This window comes from Panicum virgatum, chromosome 5K (genome assembly GCF_016808335.1).
Source record: "Panicum virgatum strain AP13 chromosome 5K, P.virgatum_v5, whole genome shotgun sequence".
NCBI classification, from domain to species: domain Eukaryota; kingdom Viridiplantae; phylum Streptophyta; class Magnoliopsida; order Poales; family Poaceae; genus Panicum; species Panicum virgatum.
This window is the reverse complement of record NC_053140.1, coordinates 12,798,779-12,819,957: the sequence shown is the minus strand read 5'-3', so window position 1 is coordinate 12,819,957 and position 21,179 is coordinate 12,798,779. Positions and strand designations below refer to the sequence as shown.

At 46.4% G+C, this 21,179-nt stretch overlaps 4 protein-coding genes across 6 annotated transcripts; 2 read left to right on the top strand and 2 right to left on the bottom strand.

The window, feature by feature from the left end:
* Positions 1 to 3,468: 3,468 nt before the first annotated feature.
* LOC120706423 lies at positions 3,469 to 5,024 on the bottom strand. Its single transcript, XM_039991067.1, has one exon. The coding sequence runs from the start codon at positions 5,018 to 5,020 to the stop codon at positions 3,515 to 3,517; it is 1,506 nt and encodes a 501-aa protein (XP_039847001.1). The 5' UTR covers positions 5,021 to 5,024; the 3' UTR covers positions 3,469 to 3,514.
* A 61-nt stretch (positions 5,025 to 5,085) lies between these two features.
* LOC120706424 lies at positions 5,086 to 7,904 on the bottom strand. Of its 3 annotated transcripts, none has more exons than XM_039991068.1 (5): positions 7,764 to 7,904; positions 6,810 to 6,970; positions 6,621 to 6,713; positions 5,903 to 5,987; positions 5,086 to 5,559 (listed from the first exon to the last, which is right to left on the bottom strand). In XM_039991068.1, exons 2-5 carry the CDS (start codon positions 6,938 to 6,940, stop codon positions 5,539 to 5,541), a joined length of 330 nt encoding a protein of 109 aa, XP_039847002.1. In that variant the 5' UTR covers positions 6,941 to 6,970; positions 7,764 to 7,904; the 3' UTR covers positions 5,086 to 5,538. The 3 variants fall into 3 exon arrangements, with proteins under 3 accessions (XP_039847002.1, XP_039847004.1, XP_039847003.1); XM_039991070.1 differs by having other exon boundaries at positions 5,903 to 5,981; XM_039991069.1 differs by having other exon boundaries at positions 7,760 to 7,882.
* A 2,017-nt stretch (positions 7,905 to 9,921) lies between these two features.
* LOC120710529 (coniferyl alcohol acyltransferase-like) lies at positions 9,922 to 11,541 on the top strand. The gene has a single exon (XM_039996191.1). The coding sequence runs from the start codon at positions 9,976 to 9,978 to the stop codon at positions 11,380 to 11,382; it is 1,407 nt and encodes a 468-aa protein (XP_039852125.1). The 5' UTR covers positions 9,922 to 9,975; the 3' UTR covers positions 11,383 to 11,541.
* A 7,285-nt stretch (positions 11,542 to 18,826) lies between these two features.
* LOC120706422 (taxadiene 5-alpha hydroxylase-like) lies at positions 18,827 to 20,756 on the top strand. Its single transcript, XM_039991066.1, has 2 exons — positions 18,827 to 19,932; positions 20,019 to 20,756. Exons 1-2 carry the CDS (start codon positions 18,987 to 18,989, stop codon positions 20,522 to 20,524), a joined length of 1,452 nt encoding a protein of 483 aa, XP_039847000.1. The 5' UTR covers positions 18,827 to 18,986; the 3' UTR covers positions 20,525 to 20,756.
* The last annotated feature ends 423 nt before the right edge of the window (positions 20,757 to 21,179 follow it).

Here is a 21,179-nt window from a genome sequence, read left to right as displayed (position 1 = left end):
GCAGTCAGCGGTGGCGGATCAGCCACAGAACCAGCTTTGTGCGTGCGGGTGCTGCGCAGGCAGTAGACCAGTAGTTACGCACCTCATGTTGCCGTTGGGGAGGGTACGGGGAATTATGCATTTATCCATATCTGTATCCAGGATTCAATTGCCCGTTCTATACCTTCCCTAAATCTACCCACATCCAATTACCCATATCAATTGGATAACGAATAATTAATTGGACAAAGTTTAATTGGACGTTCTGCTCACCGACGACATCGCGGCCCTCGCGGTGACGCCGCTCGCGGGCGGGGGGGGGGGGGGGGCAGTAGCGGCGCCTACTTCACGCCGTGGTTCTGGACATCACCGGTGCTCTCCTCCATCTTCGCGCGCAGGCTCCACCGCCAGATCGAGGATGGAGCTCCAGAAGCGTCATGGGGCAGCTTTGGGACTGGCTGGATGCCGGGCAGCCGTGCCCGCGCGACGCCGTCTGGGCCAAGTAGGACCTGCTCCAGGAGGCCGCGGGCATCGAGAGCTCCGAATGACGAATCAGTACCCAATTGTTTGTTTAAAAAAATCCTCTTCAAAAATAGCTCGTCAATGGTTCCTTGCTCTTGTGTCTCTTGCCATTTGCTTGCTCTCGAACCTGCCGCCATTGCTTTGCTTCTCACCCTGCCGAGCCTATGATTTCCCGTGTCGCTGTATGATGTCTCCAGAGCTATCCTAGCTTTGCGTGAGATCCATGTTGTGGCAGGGTCTTGCCTGCTTGCACAGGTGTGCGCATGGCAAGGGACGCGGCGGAGATTGGCGGATGAGCACAGAAGAGACAATGGGACAGGCAAGCTTCACTGAGGCCGTGTTTAGTTACAAAAATTAAAATTCCAAAAAAAAATTCCGGCACCTGCATGGAGACTTAAATCTAGACGAAATAAAAAACGCATTGCGACTGCTGTCTATAAATAGCGAGACGAATCTAATCAACCTAATTAGGCTGTAATTAGATGCTGTAATTAGGGTCATTAGATTCGTCTCGCGATTTACAGACGAGTTCTGCAATTATTTTTATGATTAGTCTATGTTTAGTACTTCAAATGTAGAAAGTTGCCTTTTCAAAATTTTTACAGAGTGGAACTAAACACGGCCTGAGCAAAGGGTAGAAATGGGGATACCCTCCCCGTACTCTGTCTATGATGGGAATATTCATACTCTACCCATCTATAAATCGGTATAGTATTTTGTGTCCATTCCTACCCATTTCACCGGACGTGGATTTGGAGAATGGGTAAGGTCGACCACATCGGAGGGAGCAGGAGCAAATTTGCTTACTCCTCGTTTTCCACGTCCTTTCTGTCTACAGTGCCAAATAGTACGTTTACAATGTCAAATAGTATATTTGCTCCTCCATTTGCTCCATCCACTGTGGACGGTCGAGCACCCAACGGCAACATGATACGCCCCGCATATGCATGCAAATAAAGTGGCGGTGCGGAACTTGATGCTGCTGCGGTGCACGGCCCTGCGCGTACTAAACTAGTACGAGCCACACGTCACCCACCGTCCACCGATCACCACCGATTGTAAAGCGTCTTTCCGGGCGTGACAGCGCGGCACGCCGCGTGCTACTTTACTTTGTACGGCGAGCGTACGTATAGTACCACGGACGGGCCCGGCCCACGGCACGGCAACGGAGAACGCCGTCCGGTCTGCAAATGCGCGACCTCCGCCAGCGCCAGCGCTCCGGCGTACCACGCATTTACCAGCTGGGCCACCCACTTGATCCCGGGAATGAAAAATTATAAAATAAACAGACACCCAGTTGGGCCTGGCATAGGCCCACAATATAAACTCCATACATGGACGCGGGCTAATATGTGGGTGTCCGCATCCAGTTGGGCCTAACGAGCCGGGATTAATTTGAACGCGGGCTGATTTTTTATATAGGCGCAAAAAAACCAAGTTATAAAACCGCACTTATTCCGGGCGCTGCTGGGGTCACGCGGGTGACCCCAACAGACCTATCACCCACTATAAATTTTATATTGTTGGGTCTAAACTGGTCCATAATTAAATTTATTCTAGAACAAATTTATTTTGTTCCGGAACAATTTTTTAATTGTTCTACCAATACAAAAAAAATGTTCAGAAATAAAAAAAATTTGTTCCACAACAAAAAAATAGTTATGAGGCACTGTGCGATTGTTTGACTGCCAGTAGCCCGAGCGACTTCTAACATTTGCCCTTATTCCCCGTTCTTTGAGACGGCGACAAATGATTACTCCCTTCGTAAAAAATACAATTCTTACAGAAATATAATTTTCACTTTTCTATAAATTAAACTGGTTAAGTTTGAACTAGTTTGACCGGTACGAACCACATAATTGTATTCTTTACTAGTTTGACCGGTACGAATCACATAATTGTATTCTTTTGTGAATGGAGGAAGTACGTGATACATTGTCTCCCCAACGCACCATGATACTCGAATCATGGAGCGAAAAGGTAAGGTTTGAAGACGCGTGATCCATCAGACTCGAGTGGTGCCGCTCGCTCGCCGTGACTATGCACAACATACGCTACGATTCCTAAATCCATCACTGGAAGAAAAAAATTTACCTCAATTCAGCCCAAGGCGGGCCAGCAGCTTCTCCTCCTCCTTCCTCGCGCTCGCAAGCCGGGTTCGGGGTTGGTGTTGCTTCGCGGCTTTAGAGGAGGGTCCATGGACGATGGCGGACCGGCGGTGGTGGCAGGTTGTGGGCGGGGCGGTGGGAGCCACCGGCTCGCAGGCCGTGGAGGACAACCGGTAGCCTGTGGAGGCGGGAGAGTGCAATGCTTCTTGACGGAACTTGTGTCGGAGCCGATGGTGGTTGGTGGCGGTGGATCCAGCGGTGGCCGCTCGAACCGAGGTGGATAGAGATGCAGGCAGTGGGAGCTGCTCCGCTAGCCGGAGCCGCTAGAGCCAAGGAGGATGGTGTCGCGGCGGGGCAAGGAGGACAAGAACGCGGGTGCCGGTAGAGGCAGCGGCGGTGGAAGCCGCCGGAGCCGAGAGGACGGCGGCGCGGGGTGAGAGGAGAATGACGTAGGTGGTGGCCGTTTCGTAGTAGGATGACGGCGGTCCCGGCTGGGCCGCGTCGGTCGCATCGATGTAGTAGAGGCGCTCCACGAAGCTCCGCCTGGTCGTTAGGACGTTCACCTGGCGCTCCGCGTCCAGCGGCGTGAACGTTAACGCCTCGTCGAGCGAGGCGTCCTAGGACGGCGGCGAGCGAGGGAGGACGGAACACCGACAGGTCGTGCTGCGGCCGGGGCGGCCGGGCTGCCTCAAGAGCATCGCCGACCGCGCGACCTGCTGGGACCACGAGGAGACGAGCAAGAAGCTCAGCGCGCTCCCGTCGACCAGCACATGGTTGGTGCGCCATGCCACGGTGAAGCCCACGCGAACGACATTTAATTTAATAATGTGACTAATATTATTATTACCATGTCTCTTTCAAAAACAAAAGAAATGCAAAGAGGCAAACGAGAACGGAAATTATAGTTAACTATCATTGCTAAGTGCTAAACTGCTGCTAACGACGGAACCTCCAGCTGGTTCTCTTTTCTTTGGGATCATCCAATACGGCTCTCCCCATATCTGCTCAACTCGGCAGCTTCCGAGCTGACAGTACTCGAGCGTCTCTCCCACTTCCGGCATGTTCACGTGAAACTCCTCGACGTGGTACACCGCAACGCGGCGCCCCTGCGGGTCTTCCACCGGCGTGGCACTGATCGTGTAGACGCAGTTCCTCCTTATCCTCCCGGCGGCGGCGCCCTCACCGCCGACGCCCACCGAGAAGCCATGGAGCCTGTCGACGAACAGCGCGCGGTCGCCGATGTCGGTCACCTTCGACCACGCCGGTTTTCGCTTCTTGTGCCTGGCACGGTACACCTCGGAGAACAGCTCGCAGTCCATGTCCCTGGCGCGGTGGACAAGCAGGAGGACGTCGTCCGTGGAGGCGACCAGGTGGGCGCAGTCGACGGCGGCGGCGGCGGGCGGCGGCTGGATCTCCGCGACCTTGTCGAGGGTCCATGCGTCCATGACCGTGGTGACCAGGGTGCGCTGCTCGAGGACGAAGAAGAAGCCGCCGCGGTAGTTCACGGTCATCGTGCCCGAGGCGCTCTGCGACCGGTGCACCGGCACCCACCTGCCGCCGCCGCCGCTCTCGCAGAAGAACACCGTGTCGCCGCGCGCCACCATGACGCCACGCGGGGACCGGTCCCACGCGAACCCGTCGTCGGTGGGCGGCAAAGCGCGGCGGCGCCCCTGCACGCGCGTCTCCTCGGGCTCGAACGACGTCGGGCTCGTCTCCCCAAGCGGGACGGGCAGGTCCGGGAGCGGCGCGGACTCGCCGGTGAACGGGTCGACGAGGCGGGACGGGTGCCTGAAGCACGACAGGTCCGTGGCGAGCGCCTTCCGGCCGCCGTACGGGGACGGCACGACCCGGCGCCCGCTCGCCGGGCGCAGCCGGACGCCGCGGAGCATGCGGTCCTCGGCGAGGGAGAAGACCATGTACCCGTGCTGCGACGGGAACGCGACGCACGGGAGGGTCGTCGCCCAGTCCGCCGCCGCCGCCGGCTCCTCCGGCACCACCTGATCAGCGGCGGCGGCGGCACGCGAGCTCGACGACGCACACGGTGACTCGTCGTCGTCTCCGCCGGGAGGGAGCAGGAGAGCAGCCCCCAAGCCAGCGAACCCGGTGAACCAACCCCGTGGCCGTGGCTCGTCGTGCGGCGCCGTCGTCGCCGGCGGCGAGAGCCCGCAGCCGAATCTGCTCAGCTTGTCGGACCATCTTGTCAACGCGCTGGTTGTCGTCTCGTGCATGTTGGCAGCCCAACTCGTACATGTCATGGTCGATCGCGTTGTCTGTTTCCTCGCGTGGGGGGAGCAGCCACGCATGCATATTTGATTTGTCATAAAGATACATGTACAAATAACAGATCGGTTCGATTTTATTGTAATCGAGTTAGAATTGATCAGGGTGTTTTTGACGGACACGGTCTTCATTAGGTCACTACAAAAGAATCAGACATGACTAAAAACCAAAGTACTATGGTACTTGGTAGACGGAATTGATTCAAATGAAGTTATATTCGATAATGTTCAAACACAACATAAAACATGCAATGAATACAAATATTGAATCCAGGGGTATTAAACATGGCACCATCCAAAACTTGCATCGCACAAACAATGGGAAACTCCCACCCTAATAATTATCCTAAGAAACTTCATGATGCTATCGGAAATTGATACACAAGATGTCTTCTATTGAGAATAGAAATACAACCTAAGTAAAAAATCTTTTGGTTGTGAATTCCACATGCAATGCATAAGATTCTGTCTGAAATATTGTTCACGATATCACAAAGAACTGAAGTGGCAAGAAAGGCATTAGAAAAGGAAACCTTGCACATCTCGTGCTCATGCTGGCCAAGACAGCCTGGTGTATGTCAGCCACATGGATTCGGGCAGTGTACTGCTTAGATTCTCTCAACTTCTGTCTTCGTGACAAAGAGTTGCTCCTAGCTAAGGTGTCCAAAGCACTGCAGCAAACAGCATCTAGTCATTGAAATAGGAAAAGAAGAAGAATTATCAAACTAAGGATTTCAGAAACAATTATCACAGCATAACAGAGTTTCCGATAAGTGATTCTTTATGTCATCTATTCCACTATTTGGCCATCTTTGTTTTTCAATAAGTACAAACTTGGCATGATAAATATGTTTCAGTTATTGTAAGTTTTTGTATAATAAAAGGTTTATAAACTTTACACACTGCTACTTGTCATCAAGCCAGTAACTAAATGTTCATTTCTGGAATCAAACTGAATTATTAGAAAGTAAATGCTAAATGGAATCAAACTGAATTATTAGAAAGTAAACTTACAGGATCACCGATTCCAGGAATGGGCGGGATGGAGATGAGCAAGTGTGTTGCTTGTTGCAAACTGTGGATACTTTGCAGGCTGGAACTAACATGATTAAGAATAACCACTTAAAATTCAACTAAACACAGAGAGATTCATGTAGAAACACATTATCATCTCACCATTAACATATGCAAGGGATGCTAGACGTCAATGCAGCATAGTTAAGTTTACAAATGGAGTGTGGTACAAAATTTGATCTCATGGTAACTAAGTAAAATAACTTTTGCTCTGTTTGAAGAATGAACAGTGCAGCTATGCTGCAGAGAGTTGCCTAGTGCAAGCAATGTGTGATAGAACCAAAGTAACCGACTAGTTGAGAAAATCTTGTTAAGACTAGCCGCAGGATAATTTCCCAAGAAATTGGTGTGTTACCTTGTCTCTATTCTTTGCAAGTAAAATATGCCAGTGGGATTCCTATCATAAAGGAAACATTCAGTGGGCTAGAGGGGGGGGGGGGGGGGGGGGGGGGGGACGGGGGCGGGGTGGCTTTCTTAGACGTGAAAATTGAGCTGGAGCAGCTCATTCATAATTTAGGATGTTTCTGCTCTCGATATGAGTTTGGTTCATTATTTACTAGTGCTTCTAGCCGATGAACCATCAATGATGTTTAATCGCCAAAGCTGGCTGGAAACAAGTGCGAGAATAAAAAGGGACAAGAGCAGCATGGATCCATACTTTCTCTCAGTGGCATCGAAGACGGAAGCCTTCACGCCCAGCATCTCGAGCTCCCTCTTCTTGGCGGGACTTGTGCACGTCCCGGAGACCTGCCTGCGAATTCATCAACTCCCAAAATGAGGAATGGGGCTGAAGCAACGGAAGGGAGGACGAAGGGCGCGGGGTGGGAGCGAGGGACAAGTAACCAACCAGCCCTGCGCGAGGAGGCGCTCCGAGACGTAGCGGCCGACGAAGCCCGCGCCGAACACAAACATGTGCTGAGGCTTAGGCGGCGAGGCCACCGGCGGCGGCGCCGGCTTGGGGGCGATTCCTGGAATCATCCGGATTCGGGTTCCTGGCCCGCAAGTTTCCTGGGGGGGGGGGGGGGGGGGGGGGGCGATAAACTTGGATCACAAATTCGCCGTTCACAGTAGCAAGATTAATCAAGTACATATACTAAAGGGTCAAAAATTGGTGCAACCTCATGAGTCGTGGGCCACGTGGGGCCGTGCACTGTTCATGCGGGTTCCATGTACTATTCACGTGTGGCTCATGTGGGGCCGTACTATTCAGGCGGGACCCACGTGGGGCCCACATACTATTTAGGCGGGACTCACATGGGACTCACGTACTATTCAGGCGGGACCCACGGGGCCCACGATTCTATTAAGTTAGTCTCCTTATCTTAAAAAAATATTTTCCTTCCATTATTTGACAATACAAAATCTATTTAACTACTTCCTACATATAAAAATAATAACTAAACTTTGTATACTACATTTACATGTGGTAGTTGTACTACTTCTTGGGTTTTGATTTTCCTCCGTAAACCCACAAAATATAATTAAATTGTTCATTCATTTCTAATCTTATTTTTTTCCTACTAAAGTAATTAAACTATACCTACTGAAAAAAAAATTCCTAAGGAAAAATTATCTATACCTCTATACTTCAATGTTTGAGATTGGCGCGCTCTCAGACATAAGACTACTATGCCGCTTTACTGTAATTTTTAGACCTAACTCAATACATCCATACGATGTTGCTTCGAACATAATAACATATAATATCTTTTTATTAATATTTTAGGTAATATTTTAGATCCACATTTTTGGTATAAGCGCGCGTAGCCGCCAACCTGACTAATTGATTCAACTCACTTACCAGAACCTCGGCGACCTGGCCGCCGCGGCCCGGCTCCGGCCCTGCCGTTCTCCTTCCTCAGCAGCCGGCGCTCAGCCCCGTCGCCCGCTGTGGAAGAAGAGGGAGCAGAGAGAAACAGAGGGAGACGGATTTCCGTTCCGGAACGATATTCGGCCTGCTAGTGCTACAAGTGGGCCCTAGGCAACTTGGGAACTGACGATAATGGGCTGTTGGGAGGAAAATTGGGCCCACATACACAGTACTACTCATATAGGAGTATGTCCATTTTTTTTTCTGCTGGATTGTTAGAAGAAAAATATATTCTGCTGGGAATTTTATGGCATCTCCATAGAATTTAATGCTCTCACAAGAGCGATAAAACCACGAAACGATGCGCAGAAAGAAAGAAAAATAGAATTTCTAGTGTATGCTTATTGCATTATCCTACATTTTCTATGGAGTAGGATCCAATCAGGGTGTAAGTCGCCTAATAGCTAATCGTTTATTTGGCGTACAATGAGGCACATTTTAGTTTATTTTGTGGAGCACTAGCCGAAGACCATTTTGTATGCCCGCTCTAAAATGAAGTTGACTTTTAAGCTTTATAAACACCTCTGCTCAGCTCTACGCATTTTGGCCCCATGTGGATCCATTGACTAAACTTCAGACGCAAATAGTTAACAAGGCTCCAAATACATTTAGAAACTAAGGTTCTGTTTGGATCCATCTAGTTAATCCATTAGCTGATTAGCTAGAATTTGTTAGGCTGAACTAGGTAATTGGATAATTGTAATTTAGGTCCCGTTTGGATCCATCCAACTAATCCATTAGCTGATTAGCTGGGTTCAACCAACTAATTAGATAATTGTTATTTGGCTGGTTAGAAGGACTTTAACTGTGTGTTAGCTGATCTCGATTGGATTCATCCTTAGCTACCTAGCTAAGTGGTGGATCGAGCTAATCTGGCTCTAAGCCTAACCTTTAGTCCTTAAAGACTAAGCGGTCACAAACGATTTCGTTGACTTGACCAAAAAATTGTATTAGGAGTGTTTGAATCCAAGTGCCAATGGGTGTGAATACTAAACTTTAGCACTAACTTCTGCATACGAGAGTGCTGATAGCAAGGTGAGCTAAACTTTAGCTAAAATTTAAAAACTTTAGCATATGTGTGGTGCTAATATGTGCCTAAATTTTAGCTCCTCCAAACGGATAGCTGATCGACACTGGCTGATCAGCACCATAGGCATCAGCAAAACTAAATAATTACGAACAAGCTCTATTCGATAACAGAAAAGATACTATATCCTGTGGCCTGCAGAACAAGCCACCATACGTATGAAGCTCTATTTTTTTGTCGAATAATGATGGACATGCCAAGTCGGAGAAGATCTGAAAAAAGGTACAAATGCTTAATATATTGTCTAAAATTTAAATAAATTATTTAAGCATTTTAGTATCTTCACTCTAAAAACTATAAAGTCGTAGATCTCGTCTAGAGTTACAATTTTCATATAAAAATCATCTTTCAACCCAATTCGTATGAAAAAATATGATTGTACTCCAACATGGCACATCTTATCACGTTAGGTGCATGTGGTGGGAAAGTGTGTTTTGTCACGCCATGCGGATCAACGCAATCAAAAGGTTTAGATATGCAAATATTCGTTGAGATGTATTTAAAAATTACTATAAATAAATAATTTTAAAAAATGGCATTCCGACACATTACCGTTGTAGTGGGATGTTAAATATTTTAACACATTCCAGTTTGACTTAGGAATTGGGATGCGGGAGTCTTTATGCTTGGCATCGGCGCTCCAATTCTTTTTTGGAACATATCAGGTGCAAAACCAACTTTTTCGTGCAAACTATGGAAACTTCAATCTGAGTCATTGGATCAACATCCAAAGGGTATGGAGAATTGGGTAATTTTACAATCTAGACTCGCCCTGCGTGGTCTTTAGCATGGGCATCGGAGGCTCCAACGTGGAATAAAATGATGGTCGAAAGTCAAAATCCAAGGGCAACCTGTGAAAAGTTGTCTTTATCCCAGCATCATCCGGAAGCATTTTCAAACAAATGATTCCAAATTGACTTTCACATCGGTATACTATATATATAAGGCGCATGCCTGTAAGAAACTGGAGCTCATTCAGCGACACTGTAGTAAATACTTCTTGTGGCAAGAGCAAAACTACCAGAGATTACTAGCAGTAGTCGTGCATTCCGGGGAATGGCAAGCAGCGTCCATGGCAGCAGCAAGGACTTGCATGTCCGAGTCGTGAGCCGGCGCCTCGTGGTGGCCTCCGACGCCTCCATCGAGCCTCACGTCCTCACCGTCTCCAACCTCGATCTCCTCCCGCAAACCATACAGGTCGCCATGCTCTGCATCTACCCCAATCGGCCGGCCGTTGACTTCGCCGCTGTCGTCGCGGCCTTCGAGGCCGGCTTACCTTCCCTGCTGAACCACTTCTTCCCGCTCGCCGGGCGCATCGCGACCAGCCCGAGCTCCGGCCTCCCCGAGGTGCGCTGCTGCAACCAGGGCGCGGAGCTCGTCGTCGGGGAGGCCGGCGTCGCGCTGGCGGCCCTGGACTACGCCAACATGGTCGCGTCCTTAGGGAGGATCCAGCTGCCGTACGGCACCGACGTGGCGCTGTCCGTCCAGGTGGTCTCGTTCGCGTGCGGCGGCTTCACCGTGGCGTGGTCCACGAACCACCTCCTCGTCGACGGGTGCGCGCTGAGCTCCCTCGTCAGCGCGTGGTCGGAGCTCGCCCTGTCGGGGGCGCTCTCCAGGGGATCCCGGCCGAACCACCACCGCGCCGTGTTCCGCCCTCGCGCGGCGCCATCCTACGACGCCACGCTCGACGAGGTGTTCACGCCCGTGCGCGGCGACCACCAGGTCAACGTCCTGACATGGGAGCAGAACGCCGTCGGGCGCCTGTACTACATCGAGGCGTCCGACGTCGAACGGTTGAGGCAGGCGGCGAGCCGGAACGGCCGGCGCGCGACTCGCGTCCAGGCGGCCTCCGCCTACCTGTGGAAGACCCTCGCCGGCGTCGTGGGCACGGCGGACCCACGCTGCCGGATGGGGTGGTGGGTGGACGGGCGCCGGCGGCTCACGTCGCCGGAGCTCCGCGCCGCGATGCGCAACTACGTCGGCAACGTCACCACCTTCGTGGTCCGAGAGGAGCGCGTGGAGGAGGTTGCCCGGGCGCCGCTGCCGGACGTGGCGGCCATGGTGCGCGAGGCGATCGCGGCGCCGGCGTACGACGAGCACTTCCAGGAGCTGGTGGACTGGGTGGAGGAGCACAAGGCCGAGCGGTACGTCGAGACGGCGAGCCTCGGGCTGGGCAGCCCCGCGATGACCGTGTCGTCGTTCGCCTCGTTCCGGACCGACACGGACTTCGGCTTCGGCCCCTCCGCAATGGCGATACCGACGGGCACGTCGGCGGCGAGGCTGTGCGCAGGGTTCATGCAGATCGCGGCACGACCCGGGGGTGATGGCTCGTTGATCGCCACCGCCTTCCTGTGGCCGCGGCTTGCGGCGGCGCTTGAGTCCGACGAGTCGCGCGTCTTCAGGCCTGTCACGGCAGAGTACCTTGGCCTGGCTGCTGCACAAGTCCGGCAGAGCCGCCTATGAATCGATTTCTGATACGGAGCTCGCACGTAAAAGGTTTACATACTTTTTCCATGTGATTATGTGAATTAGTGTGATGAACCTAACCTACCGTTTATATCGCATTTTTGCTGCAATCGTCATCGCAATAACAGTGATGTATCCTTGTGTGGATTGTTAACCATACGACTTGGGGCTCTCGCTAATAAGGTTAATAATTACTCGTCACTAATGTTGTGAGATGACTGAACCACGTTTTAAGCAATAGTGATCGATTGTACTATCTGCATTAGTCCTTTTTATCTCTATGGAGAATGCCGCATTAGCCAGGTTTGGCCATAATTATTGGCCCTCCAAAGCAGCACCTTCATGTTAACCATTTTGCACAAATCGAGAACAAACTATAAGAAAGGTGGTGAGTTATGCTATTGGTAGATTTTGGATGCGAGGTATTATGGATATACCAGAGTAGGTACATACTTTCTGGCATGAGCGCATGTCGAATCCCACCTTAGTAATCTTGATGCTCCAAACATAATATCTCCAGGTTTATATTTTATATGATGCGAGGACAAAAGTGAAATACACATGTACGCTCAATTTGGCCATATATAGGCAGCTTTTTTAAATGCGGGTATTGTTGTCCATACAAATATACAATGCGACCGCTAGAGTATATCGGTGCAAATCACCATTGCAAGTATATTACTCTTCTCCTATAGCCACTATGTCAAAACACTTCATCAGAGACAAGTTTGAAGCCTCATCACATATGTTAAAATCACGTGTCTGTTATTACAGTACATCACAGACGCAGAGTTTCACATCTGTGATATGTACACATCAGAGAAGTGGGCTACCGTGTCTCTAATGATCAACATCAGAGAAGCAGCTATAGTTAAACATGTCTGTGATGTGGGTTATCAGAGACGTGGCTAGTTAAAACGCATCTCTGATGTGAGTCATCAGAGATGTGGCTAGTTAAAACATGCCTCTGATACCTATTCACCAGAGTCCCATATTGACAACCAGAGTCTCTAATGACTTTTCATCAAAGACTTAAATAGTGTAGCCACGTCCGAGATAAACCCATTCATATGTGAAACCAGCACCTTTATTTGGCAGCAGCATATCAAGCACTAGATACAATTCACAGCAGCAACATTATAGGCAGCAATTTGACATAAACACATCAAAGGAAATAATTTCTAATCAGCAACAATAGACAACAACCTTCATTCAGCAACATCACAACCAGCATTATTCAAAGCAGTCACATAGCACATTCCATCACAGGTTATATAATTGCACCAAATCTGAGTATATCGGTTGCATTAAAGAGAGGCATCACAGAGTAGATATTGAGAAACTTGAGATCCCTGGATTGGAATAGTGGAACCCCCCCCCCTTCCCTACTGATTACCTAGTACATTACGAATGACGCGATCTTATCTCAAATGGTATTGAGCACATCTTCATCGACGGCAGTGAGGTCAGCACATCAAATTCCTATCAAATTGAATAAGAGGTACATAAAAGATCTTTAGAAAAATATCTCGGTCAATTCCAGTACTCTGTAAAATACAGAGCATTGAACATCAATCCAACCATAAAAGTACATGTAGTAGCAAACACAAGTACTGGTGGGCAGTACAAGCTACAACACAGTAAAGCAAGAGCTAGGGGCAGTAGCTGAAATTAGAGCATAGAGGAACAAAAAACAGTTATTACATGTAAAAGAGATAGTGGTTATTACTTACAACATATCCTTCTATACTAAAATCTATAATAAGCTATTCATCTGAACTGAAAATTAAATCAAACCAGCTCCAGATAAGCTAATAACAGTAATTTACAAAGTAACAAGCAACCTGCACAAGAACAAGCAGATCCAACATTCAACCTAGCAACTACTAGTAGGCATGTTGCTACTAGTAGGCAAACAACATGGTGTCCAATAGACTATTCAAACAATAAATCTGAAATAAGTAGTATTCAAATCTGAGCAATAGCTTACCATTTTGATTCGTGCTACCATTTTGATTCGTAGGAACTGGATGAACAATAACCAACTTTCCTGCCTTGCTTTTGTTCCACACTAATTTGAGGTAATGCTTGTGCATGTAAACAAATAAAAGAAATAATCAAAAGTTAGAACTCTAATGGCACTGAGGGCAATTCAAAAAAATTTGTGGCACTGAGAGAAGCAGTCAAAAATATCTGTGGCATTAAGGGAATTAACTCACTCCGCCGTTGCAATAAACATATACTACCACGCATGCCTTCCTTACCATCACACTTGTGATGGAAAGAGAGATATTTTCCTTATTTTATCAAGTATGATCTTATTTTGAAAATCTTATCTAAAAAATATAATGGTGCAATCATAATTTAATTTTTGGTTTGAAATATATGATTCTTTTAGTTTTATTCGTATGCATGTGGGAGTGTTGTTAGCAATTTTGCCTGTTTTTTGCACGTATACATGCAATGGGCTAAAGAGTGAGCCGATGGATACAACATATGTGTTTCAGATAATGAATCTATCACTAAAAGCGATGTATAAACCGATTGTCAGGGCGTGACACACTGAAGGCTTTCTATATTCTCCGACAGAATCTTCAAGATCCTCAGCAATAGTCCGATGCGATACTCTCTTTAAGTCATGCTACGAGCCTCTCCCTATATCTCACAAAGGCTATTCGTTTAGAAATTTTCAGACATAATACTAATACTAGAAAATAATCATATTACCCCTAATTAACTATAGCGGTTGTGATTGAAGACCGTATTATTTATTGGAAAAAGTCTAAATTACACCCTAAACTATAGCCGAAGTCTGAATAACCCTCTAAACTATAACTTGGTTCAATTTACCCCCTAAGCTATGCAATTTAGTCCATTTTACCCCATAATATAATTTGTCTTTTTTGTTTTCCAACACACAAGTTGAGTTTTAATTTCAAATTTTACAGAGTAGTAGTTGATATCATAATATATTTAAAAAATGTTATAATGTTTCCATCATTATTTTTTGTATAAATTTGAATTTCAATGATTAATTTATTATTAAATATCCTAACCTACCAAAATAATAAAAAATTATGATGTATTTTTTCTAAAATGTGCTATGATGTGTACTATCATCTTGTAAAATTTCAGTTTAAGACTCCACCTATGCATGGAGAAATGAAAAATACAAATTGTATTAGGGGATAATTTGAACCAAAGTGCATAAATTGGGGTAATGAATCCAATAATAATTTAAGGGGTTATCTAAATTTTGGTTATAGTTCAGAGGAGTGATTTAGTCTTTTTCTTTCTTTATTTGTTTCTCTATATTCTCAATAAATACAAATGTATTGGAACTAGAAAAATAACTACTTAAATATTTGATTGGCTTCATGCCCTTCCAAATGCAATTCTTTCTTGGTATTTAATATTGCTTTAATTAGTTGGACTTTAGTACAGTCTCAACAAACAATCATTGTGGGATAAAATTTGAAGACTAAATGAACAATCTTTGCCGAATGTTGTAGTATGGTACATTTCAGATGGGACCGCGCGTTATTAATGCGCGACTAATTGCCCTTGGAGGCAATTGCACGACCCTCTTGAGAGCAAATTGCATTAATGCAGCGCGGAATCCTAAAAGAAATGACCCATCTCCAGAGCAAATCATGTGCATGCAGTGGAATCTCAAGAGGATGCTTTGTTTCTTTGGTTGGTGATAACTTTGTCACTAAGCGTCCGTTTTTAAATCTATTTGCACCGTTAGATTCTTTACAGTTTTATCTATGAAACAAGATCCACTTTACATATCTTTAGAATAATTTTATGTTCTTCGTCAATAGCGGTATTCGCAACTTATGTAGATATTTTGTGTCAAGTTTTATAAATACTTTGTCAACTACTATATCATAAGTTACCGTATGACTACATAGCAACTTATAATCTCATGCCTATTTGCACAGTAGGATATTTATAGGGAAATAAATATATCAACTTATTTTATAGAATTATGTGATGACAAGTTGTTTTCGTACAATATGACAATTTAGATATTGTACCTAGTGTCAAATTATGCAGAGTCAATGTGCCAACTTATTTGGACTTCATGTAGGTAAACAACATGAGGGTAAAAATTATTTTGTAGCAAATATTTATAATTTATTAATATACTTACACATAAGTTGCTACAGTTTAATGTAAGTTGCCACCAGAACATAAAAAATATTTCAAAATATATGCATCATGGGTCTTAATTTGTAGATCTAGTCATAATAAACGTAGTGGTGCGATCAGAATTGAAAATAGAATCATAATTTTTAGAAGGAAAATAAAGAAAAATGTGCATGGGTCACGGTAGCTCACCTCTCACTTCCCGAGCTGCAGCAAGCTGCACGGGTCGCTTGTTGAGCACTAACCACGAGTGGTCGTAGAATAATATATTTCTCTTTTTGGATGAATTTCTCTCTCCTTCAAATCTCTATATAGGAGTGTCTCCCTGTCAATCGATTGACACGTACATATCTGTCAATCGATTGACACGTACATATCTGTCAATCAGCGGCTTGGACCCGTCGATTCTTCATCCACGGTTGTACGTATCCTAGCTAGCTTTTGCGTTTTTTTACCGGGTCTGAATGTGACTATTACACGCCCGTTAAGCAGTCTATTGGGTGCCCTTGCTATTGCTAGACCCGATAATACTTTTGGGCCTGTTTTGTCCCTGTTGGAGTTCTGCTAAAAATGTTGCATTTGCTGTTATCGGCCCAGTACAAGCATTAAGCCCAGTGACTGCTATTTTGTCTCTTTGTTTTTGTCAACTTGAGTACAAACAAAAAAAAAAGCAAAATAAACAAAAATAATTACACCTCAAATTTTTGGGGTGACATACGCACATACAAGGAGACTACATATATCAGCCATAATTGTTTTTTCTACAACTAAAATACATACAGACATCCGCAAAATAGAACAATTTTTTTGAGCAACCAAAATAGAACAAATAATAAGTTGTCTGTGTGTTTTTCTCATCTCGAGTACAAACAAAAAAAAATAGCAAAACAAAAACAATAAATAGAAAAATTACATGTAAAATTTTTGGGGTGGCATACGCACGTTCAATGAGACTATGTATATGAGGCTACATACATCAGCCTAATAGGCAGCAAAATTTTAACAATTACATGGGTTTGTGCTATTACTTGTATGGATACACCAATAGCAAACAATCTGGGCATCTGGTGGCTGACAAGATTGACGTCCTTAGACACACCTCCTAAACTGTAGCTGCCGCAATCAAAACCCTATGGAAGATATTTAAAGAAAAAAGTTAAGATTTGCTACAACTACAACTAACATAACAAAGTTTCCGTAAATGAGATATTCTTCGAGTTAGATTATAAGTTTATCATTTGACCTACCTGAAAGGGGAGCAAGAAACCTTCCCAGCCTTTGTGAAGAGAGAAGTTGACAAAGGCTCTCTATGATGATGTCCACAAATGCCTACCTGTTTATGAGATAACACCAAACAATCAAACCATGATTTCTAAGGAAACTAGGCAATGTCCACAAGTCCAAAAACTAACCTTCAAGTAATATGGCATAATTTGACTTATAGCGAAGAGAAGTCTTGTATAAATTAACAATAAACTTTTGCTAGAGATTATAAAACTGCTTATCGACTCCATGCTGCTACTGCCTGGCCTCAAGTTACTGGCATGTGACCTCCTAGTCCTATCACATTCTGCATCATCTTATCCTTAATGAAAAAGTACAAACTATATCTTTTCAATTCAAAAAACATTCATAGTAACAAATGGATGTCAGTTAAGCAACCTATTGATGTGTTTGAATATATATAGTTTGGTAAGTCCTAAAATAAAAAAGCACACCTGTCAATAAACATATTCAATCTCACAAAGCAACACACACAAAACTTTTTGTAGTATATAATTCAATTCAGGTGAGATGATAAATTACTCACGTTAAGAGTAATAGTGTATACACTCCAGAAATAACATGGCAGTTATTTTATATTCCTAGAGAAAAAAACATGCCTTACTAAATAATAATATAATACATATGAAATAATGGCTTAGAACCTCGAAAACTAAAACTATAAGGAATCTTAGCTATAACTTGGGGTTTGGATACATGCTTCAAAAGTTCAAAAATATGAACTGCCTGCATGGGTTAAATCATCCGCTACTTTCAAGTGGTAGCTGGATAATAAATAAAAATTTAGAGAATGTGCTAGCAGTGCAAATTCGATATATATACTAGTGAGTTTTTCATGTGGCAGGTAAGTTACATTACATCTACAACAAGTAAAAAAGGTAATAAAAAATTAAAAACACTAAGGTTACATCACCACAATATTATAAAAAGATAACAAAATCACACTATTAGTTTGTTTTTTTTCAAGTGTCGGCTGAATAATAAATAAAAAGTTTACACTATTAGTTTGTTTTTTCAAGTGGCGGCTGAATAATAAATAAAAAGTTACAGAATGTGTTATTTCATATACACTACTAGTGAGTTTTTTTTTTAATGGCAGCTAAGCTTCTAACGAATGGTCTAATACAGACACATGATACAAGTACTAAAAGAAAAGGTGAGCTCATCCATGAAAAAGAATTGATACTATACAAATCTTCCATGCAGATTTGTTAGAAGATAAAACAAGATTACAGTCTATAAGCATAATAAGATGACTATGGGAAAGAATAATGCAATATTTTGCTAAACCAACAAATAGACAAAAAAGTTACTGAATTTACAGCATGATCACAAAAACAATCAGATTTTAAAAAATGTGTAGTATACTCAGCTCATTCATGCGGTTGTTATTACTTAAGCACAAAGCAAGAGTTAAGAGATGGCTGCAGCGAACAAGTAATCAAACAATCACTCACACAAGCATGGTTACTGCAGACTAGAGTAGAAACTCCATCCAACGTCACGGACATGCATAGTTAATACTCATGCGCATTTTCCTTTCGGGCTTTGTCCTTCATCCTAAATATTTTTTTCTTAATTCAGCAAACCAGATTTGAGTGAACAAGATTCTCCCATCACCTCCTCCCAAACCATCAAATCCAGCAAATCACATTTCCTACCATAGGAACTCGCAATCTATGCAGCATCGCACACAGTTCAAGTTCATAGGAAGCAAAATTAACAAGGAAACGGAAGGAGAAGATTCAGTAAAGGGAGGAAATGGGGAGTAAAGTGGAGGACACCCAACGCCATGGGGAAGCCACGCTCGTCTGCCAGGGAGACACGCCGTCACCCCTTGTCGGAAAGCCGCGCCACCACTGCAATCTTCCTTGCTGAGGCCGCCGCGGATCCGACGTCTCTCCACGTTGATTGACAGAAAAGCAAAATCTCAGTTAGTTGATGAGGAGCAAATCTCTATATATTTTAACACGTTCCGGTTTGACTTGGGACGTGGGAGAGAGTCCTTCTTCTTGGCTCTATTTATAGTTCCTCCTGGCCTTCCTCCTACAAAAGATAACAAAAATCAGAGGAATTCCTAACAGGAAACCAGATAAGCAAAGCTGCAACAGCTACGAGCGTGCTCCGTGCCAGTCCTCTCCATCCCGGCTCCAATTTCTCATATGGATTTCTCTCTCCTCCTAGCGCTCATGGCCATCGCCTTGCCCGTGCTCCTCCACCTCCTAGCGAGAGCCAAGAAGTCACGGCCAGGCGCGGCCAAGCTGCCCCCGGGCTCCCTGGGCCTGCCGGTGATCGGCCAGAGCCTCGACCTCCTCGGCGCAATGCGCGCCAACACCGCCGACCGATGGATCCAGGACCGGGTCGACCGGTACGGCCCGGTGTCGAAGCTGTCGCTGTTCGGCGCGCCGACGGTGCTCCTCACGGGACCCGCCGCCAACAAGTTCGTCTTCTTCAGCGGCTCGCTGGCGATGCAGCAGCCCCGGTCCATGCAGAGGATCCTGGGGGAGAAGAACATCCTGGGCCTCATGGGCGCTGATCACAAGCGCATCCGCGGCGCGCTGACCGAGTTCCTCAAGCCGGACATGCTGCGGCTGTACGTGGGCAGGATCGACGGCGAGGTGCGGCGCCACCTCGACGAGAGCTGGGCCGGCCGGGCCACCGTTGCGGTGATGCCGCTGATGAAGAGGCTCACGTTCGACATCATCTCCTCGCTGCTCTTCGGCCTCGAGCGAGGCGCCGTCCGAGACGCCCTCGCCATTGACTTCATGCACCTCGTCGACGGCACGTGGGCTGTTCCCGTGGACCTGCCGTTCACGGCGTTCCGCCGGAGCCTGAAGGCTAGCGCCAGGGCTCGCCGGGTGATCGCCGGGATCGCCCGGGAGACGAAGGCCAAGCTGGAGCGGGGCGAGGCCACCCGCAGCAGCGACCTCATCGCGTGCCTGCTCACTTTGACCGACGACAGCGGCAGGCAGCAGCTGAGCGAGGAGGAGATCGTGGACACCTCCATGGTAACCCTCATGGCTGGCCATGATACCTCGTCCATCCTCATGACTTTCATGGTCCGCCACCTCGCCAACAACCCTGACGCCCTCGCCGCCATGGTCCAAGGTACTATACGAAACCCAATGCAACTAGAATGCACTATGTTTTGAGGGCTCTGTCGTCTGACCACGCTATGGCCGACGACGGCGCAGAGCACGACGAGATCGCAAAGAACAAGCAGGGCGACGGCGAGGCCCTGACCTGGAACGACCTGGCGAAGATGAAGTTCACGTGGACCGTCGCCATGGAGACCCTTCGCTTGGTGCCTCCCTCCTTTGGGCTCTTCAGGCGAGCGATCCAGGACACCGAGTTCGGCGGCTACCTCATCCCCAAAGGATGGCAGGTGTTCTTGGTGTCCAGCGTGACGCACATGGACGCCGCCATTTTCCACGAGCCGGCTAAGTTCGACCCGTCCAGGTTCAAGGACCAGCCGTCGGCGGCGGCTCCGCCATGCTCGTTCGTGGCATTCGGCGGCGGCCCGAGGATCTGCGTCGGCATGGAGTTCGCCAGGATCGAGACGCTGGTGACGATGCACTACCTGGTCAGGCAGTTCCGGTGGAAGCTCTGCTGCAAGGAGGACACCTTCGCCAGGGACTCCATGCCGACGCCGCTGCACGGCCTGCCCATCGAGCTAGAGAACAGGCCCTTCTCTCCCTGATCAGGACAAAGATTATTGGCACCAACTTGCACAACAGGGGTCGAACCAGAAAGATGCTCCACATGGTATAATAAAAAATGTTCCACGTGCTCCACGCACCTGGCACCACGTGACACGGCAAATAAAGGACAATGTTTAATGTTTGTGAACTGGTGTATGATAAAAATAATAGTGTAATGTGAAGGGGGTTCCGAATCATTTTGAGTGGGGCATGTTCTCCCCAATATCTGTATTTTGTTTGTGAGTTAATGAAAAAAAAGATGTTCTAAAAATAAAAATGGTGTATATGACAGTGTTCTCACTTGTACTATAAGATCCCACCTCCAGCAAACTCACTTGGCACTCACCGTGATGTGAACCTTCGTTACCATCAGTATATATCTTGTACAAGTAAAGAAAATATCAACATGATATCAACTGATGGGATCTCGTTGTATCGTCGGTTGTTGGAGGGTGGGTGGATGTGTCGTGGGGGTGGCTTGGAAGTTGCTACCAATTATTATTCAACTTCACATTAGTTAATATTATTATTAACCCTTCGCCATGACCGTCACCTGCCAGCATGGTAACGGATCGTGGTTCTAGTGGTCTTTTCACAGTCCAACTTTATCTTTATAATTTTTTTGCTCAAAATTGTATAAGTGTCCGGCCCTTA

What these genes read in the sequence shown, in the direction of transcription:
- LOC120706423 (XM_039991067.1), bottom strand. Translation starts at nt 5,020, where the DNA reads ATGAAGACCGTGTCCGTCAAAAACACCCTGATCAATTCTAACTCGATT.
- LOC120706424 (XM_039991068.1), bottom strand. Translation starts at nt 6,940, where the DNA reads ATGATTCCAGGAATCGCCCCCAAGCCGGCGCCGCCGCCGGTGGCCTCG. An exon ending in TTCGATGCCACTGAGAGAAA is followed by an intron (nt 5,988 to 6,620) that starts GTATGGATCCAT and finishes TAATCATGTTAG; the next exon opens with TTCCAGCCTGCAAAGTATCC. An exon ending in TTCCTGGAATCGGTGATCCT is followed by an intron (nt 5,560 to 5,902) that starts GTAAGTTTACTT and finishes TGTTTGCTGCAG; the next exon opens with TGCTTTGGACACCTTAGCTA.
- LOC120710529 (XM_039996191.1), top strand. Translation starts at nt 9,976, where the DNA reads ATGGCAAGCAGCGTCCATGGCAGCAGCAAGGACTTGCATGTCCGAGTC.
- LOC120706422 (XM_039991066.1), top strand. Translation starts at nt 18,987, where the DNA reads ATGGATTTCTCTCTCCTCCTAGCGCTCATGGCCATCGCCTTGCCCGTG. An exon ending in CCTCGCCGCCATGGTCCAAG is followed by an intron (nt 19,933 to 20,018) that starts GTACTATACGAA and finishes ACGACGGCGCAG; the next exon opens with AGCACGACGAGATCGCAAAG.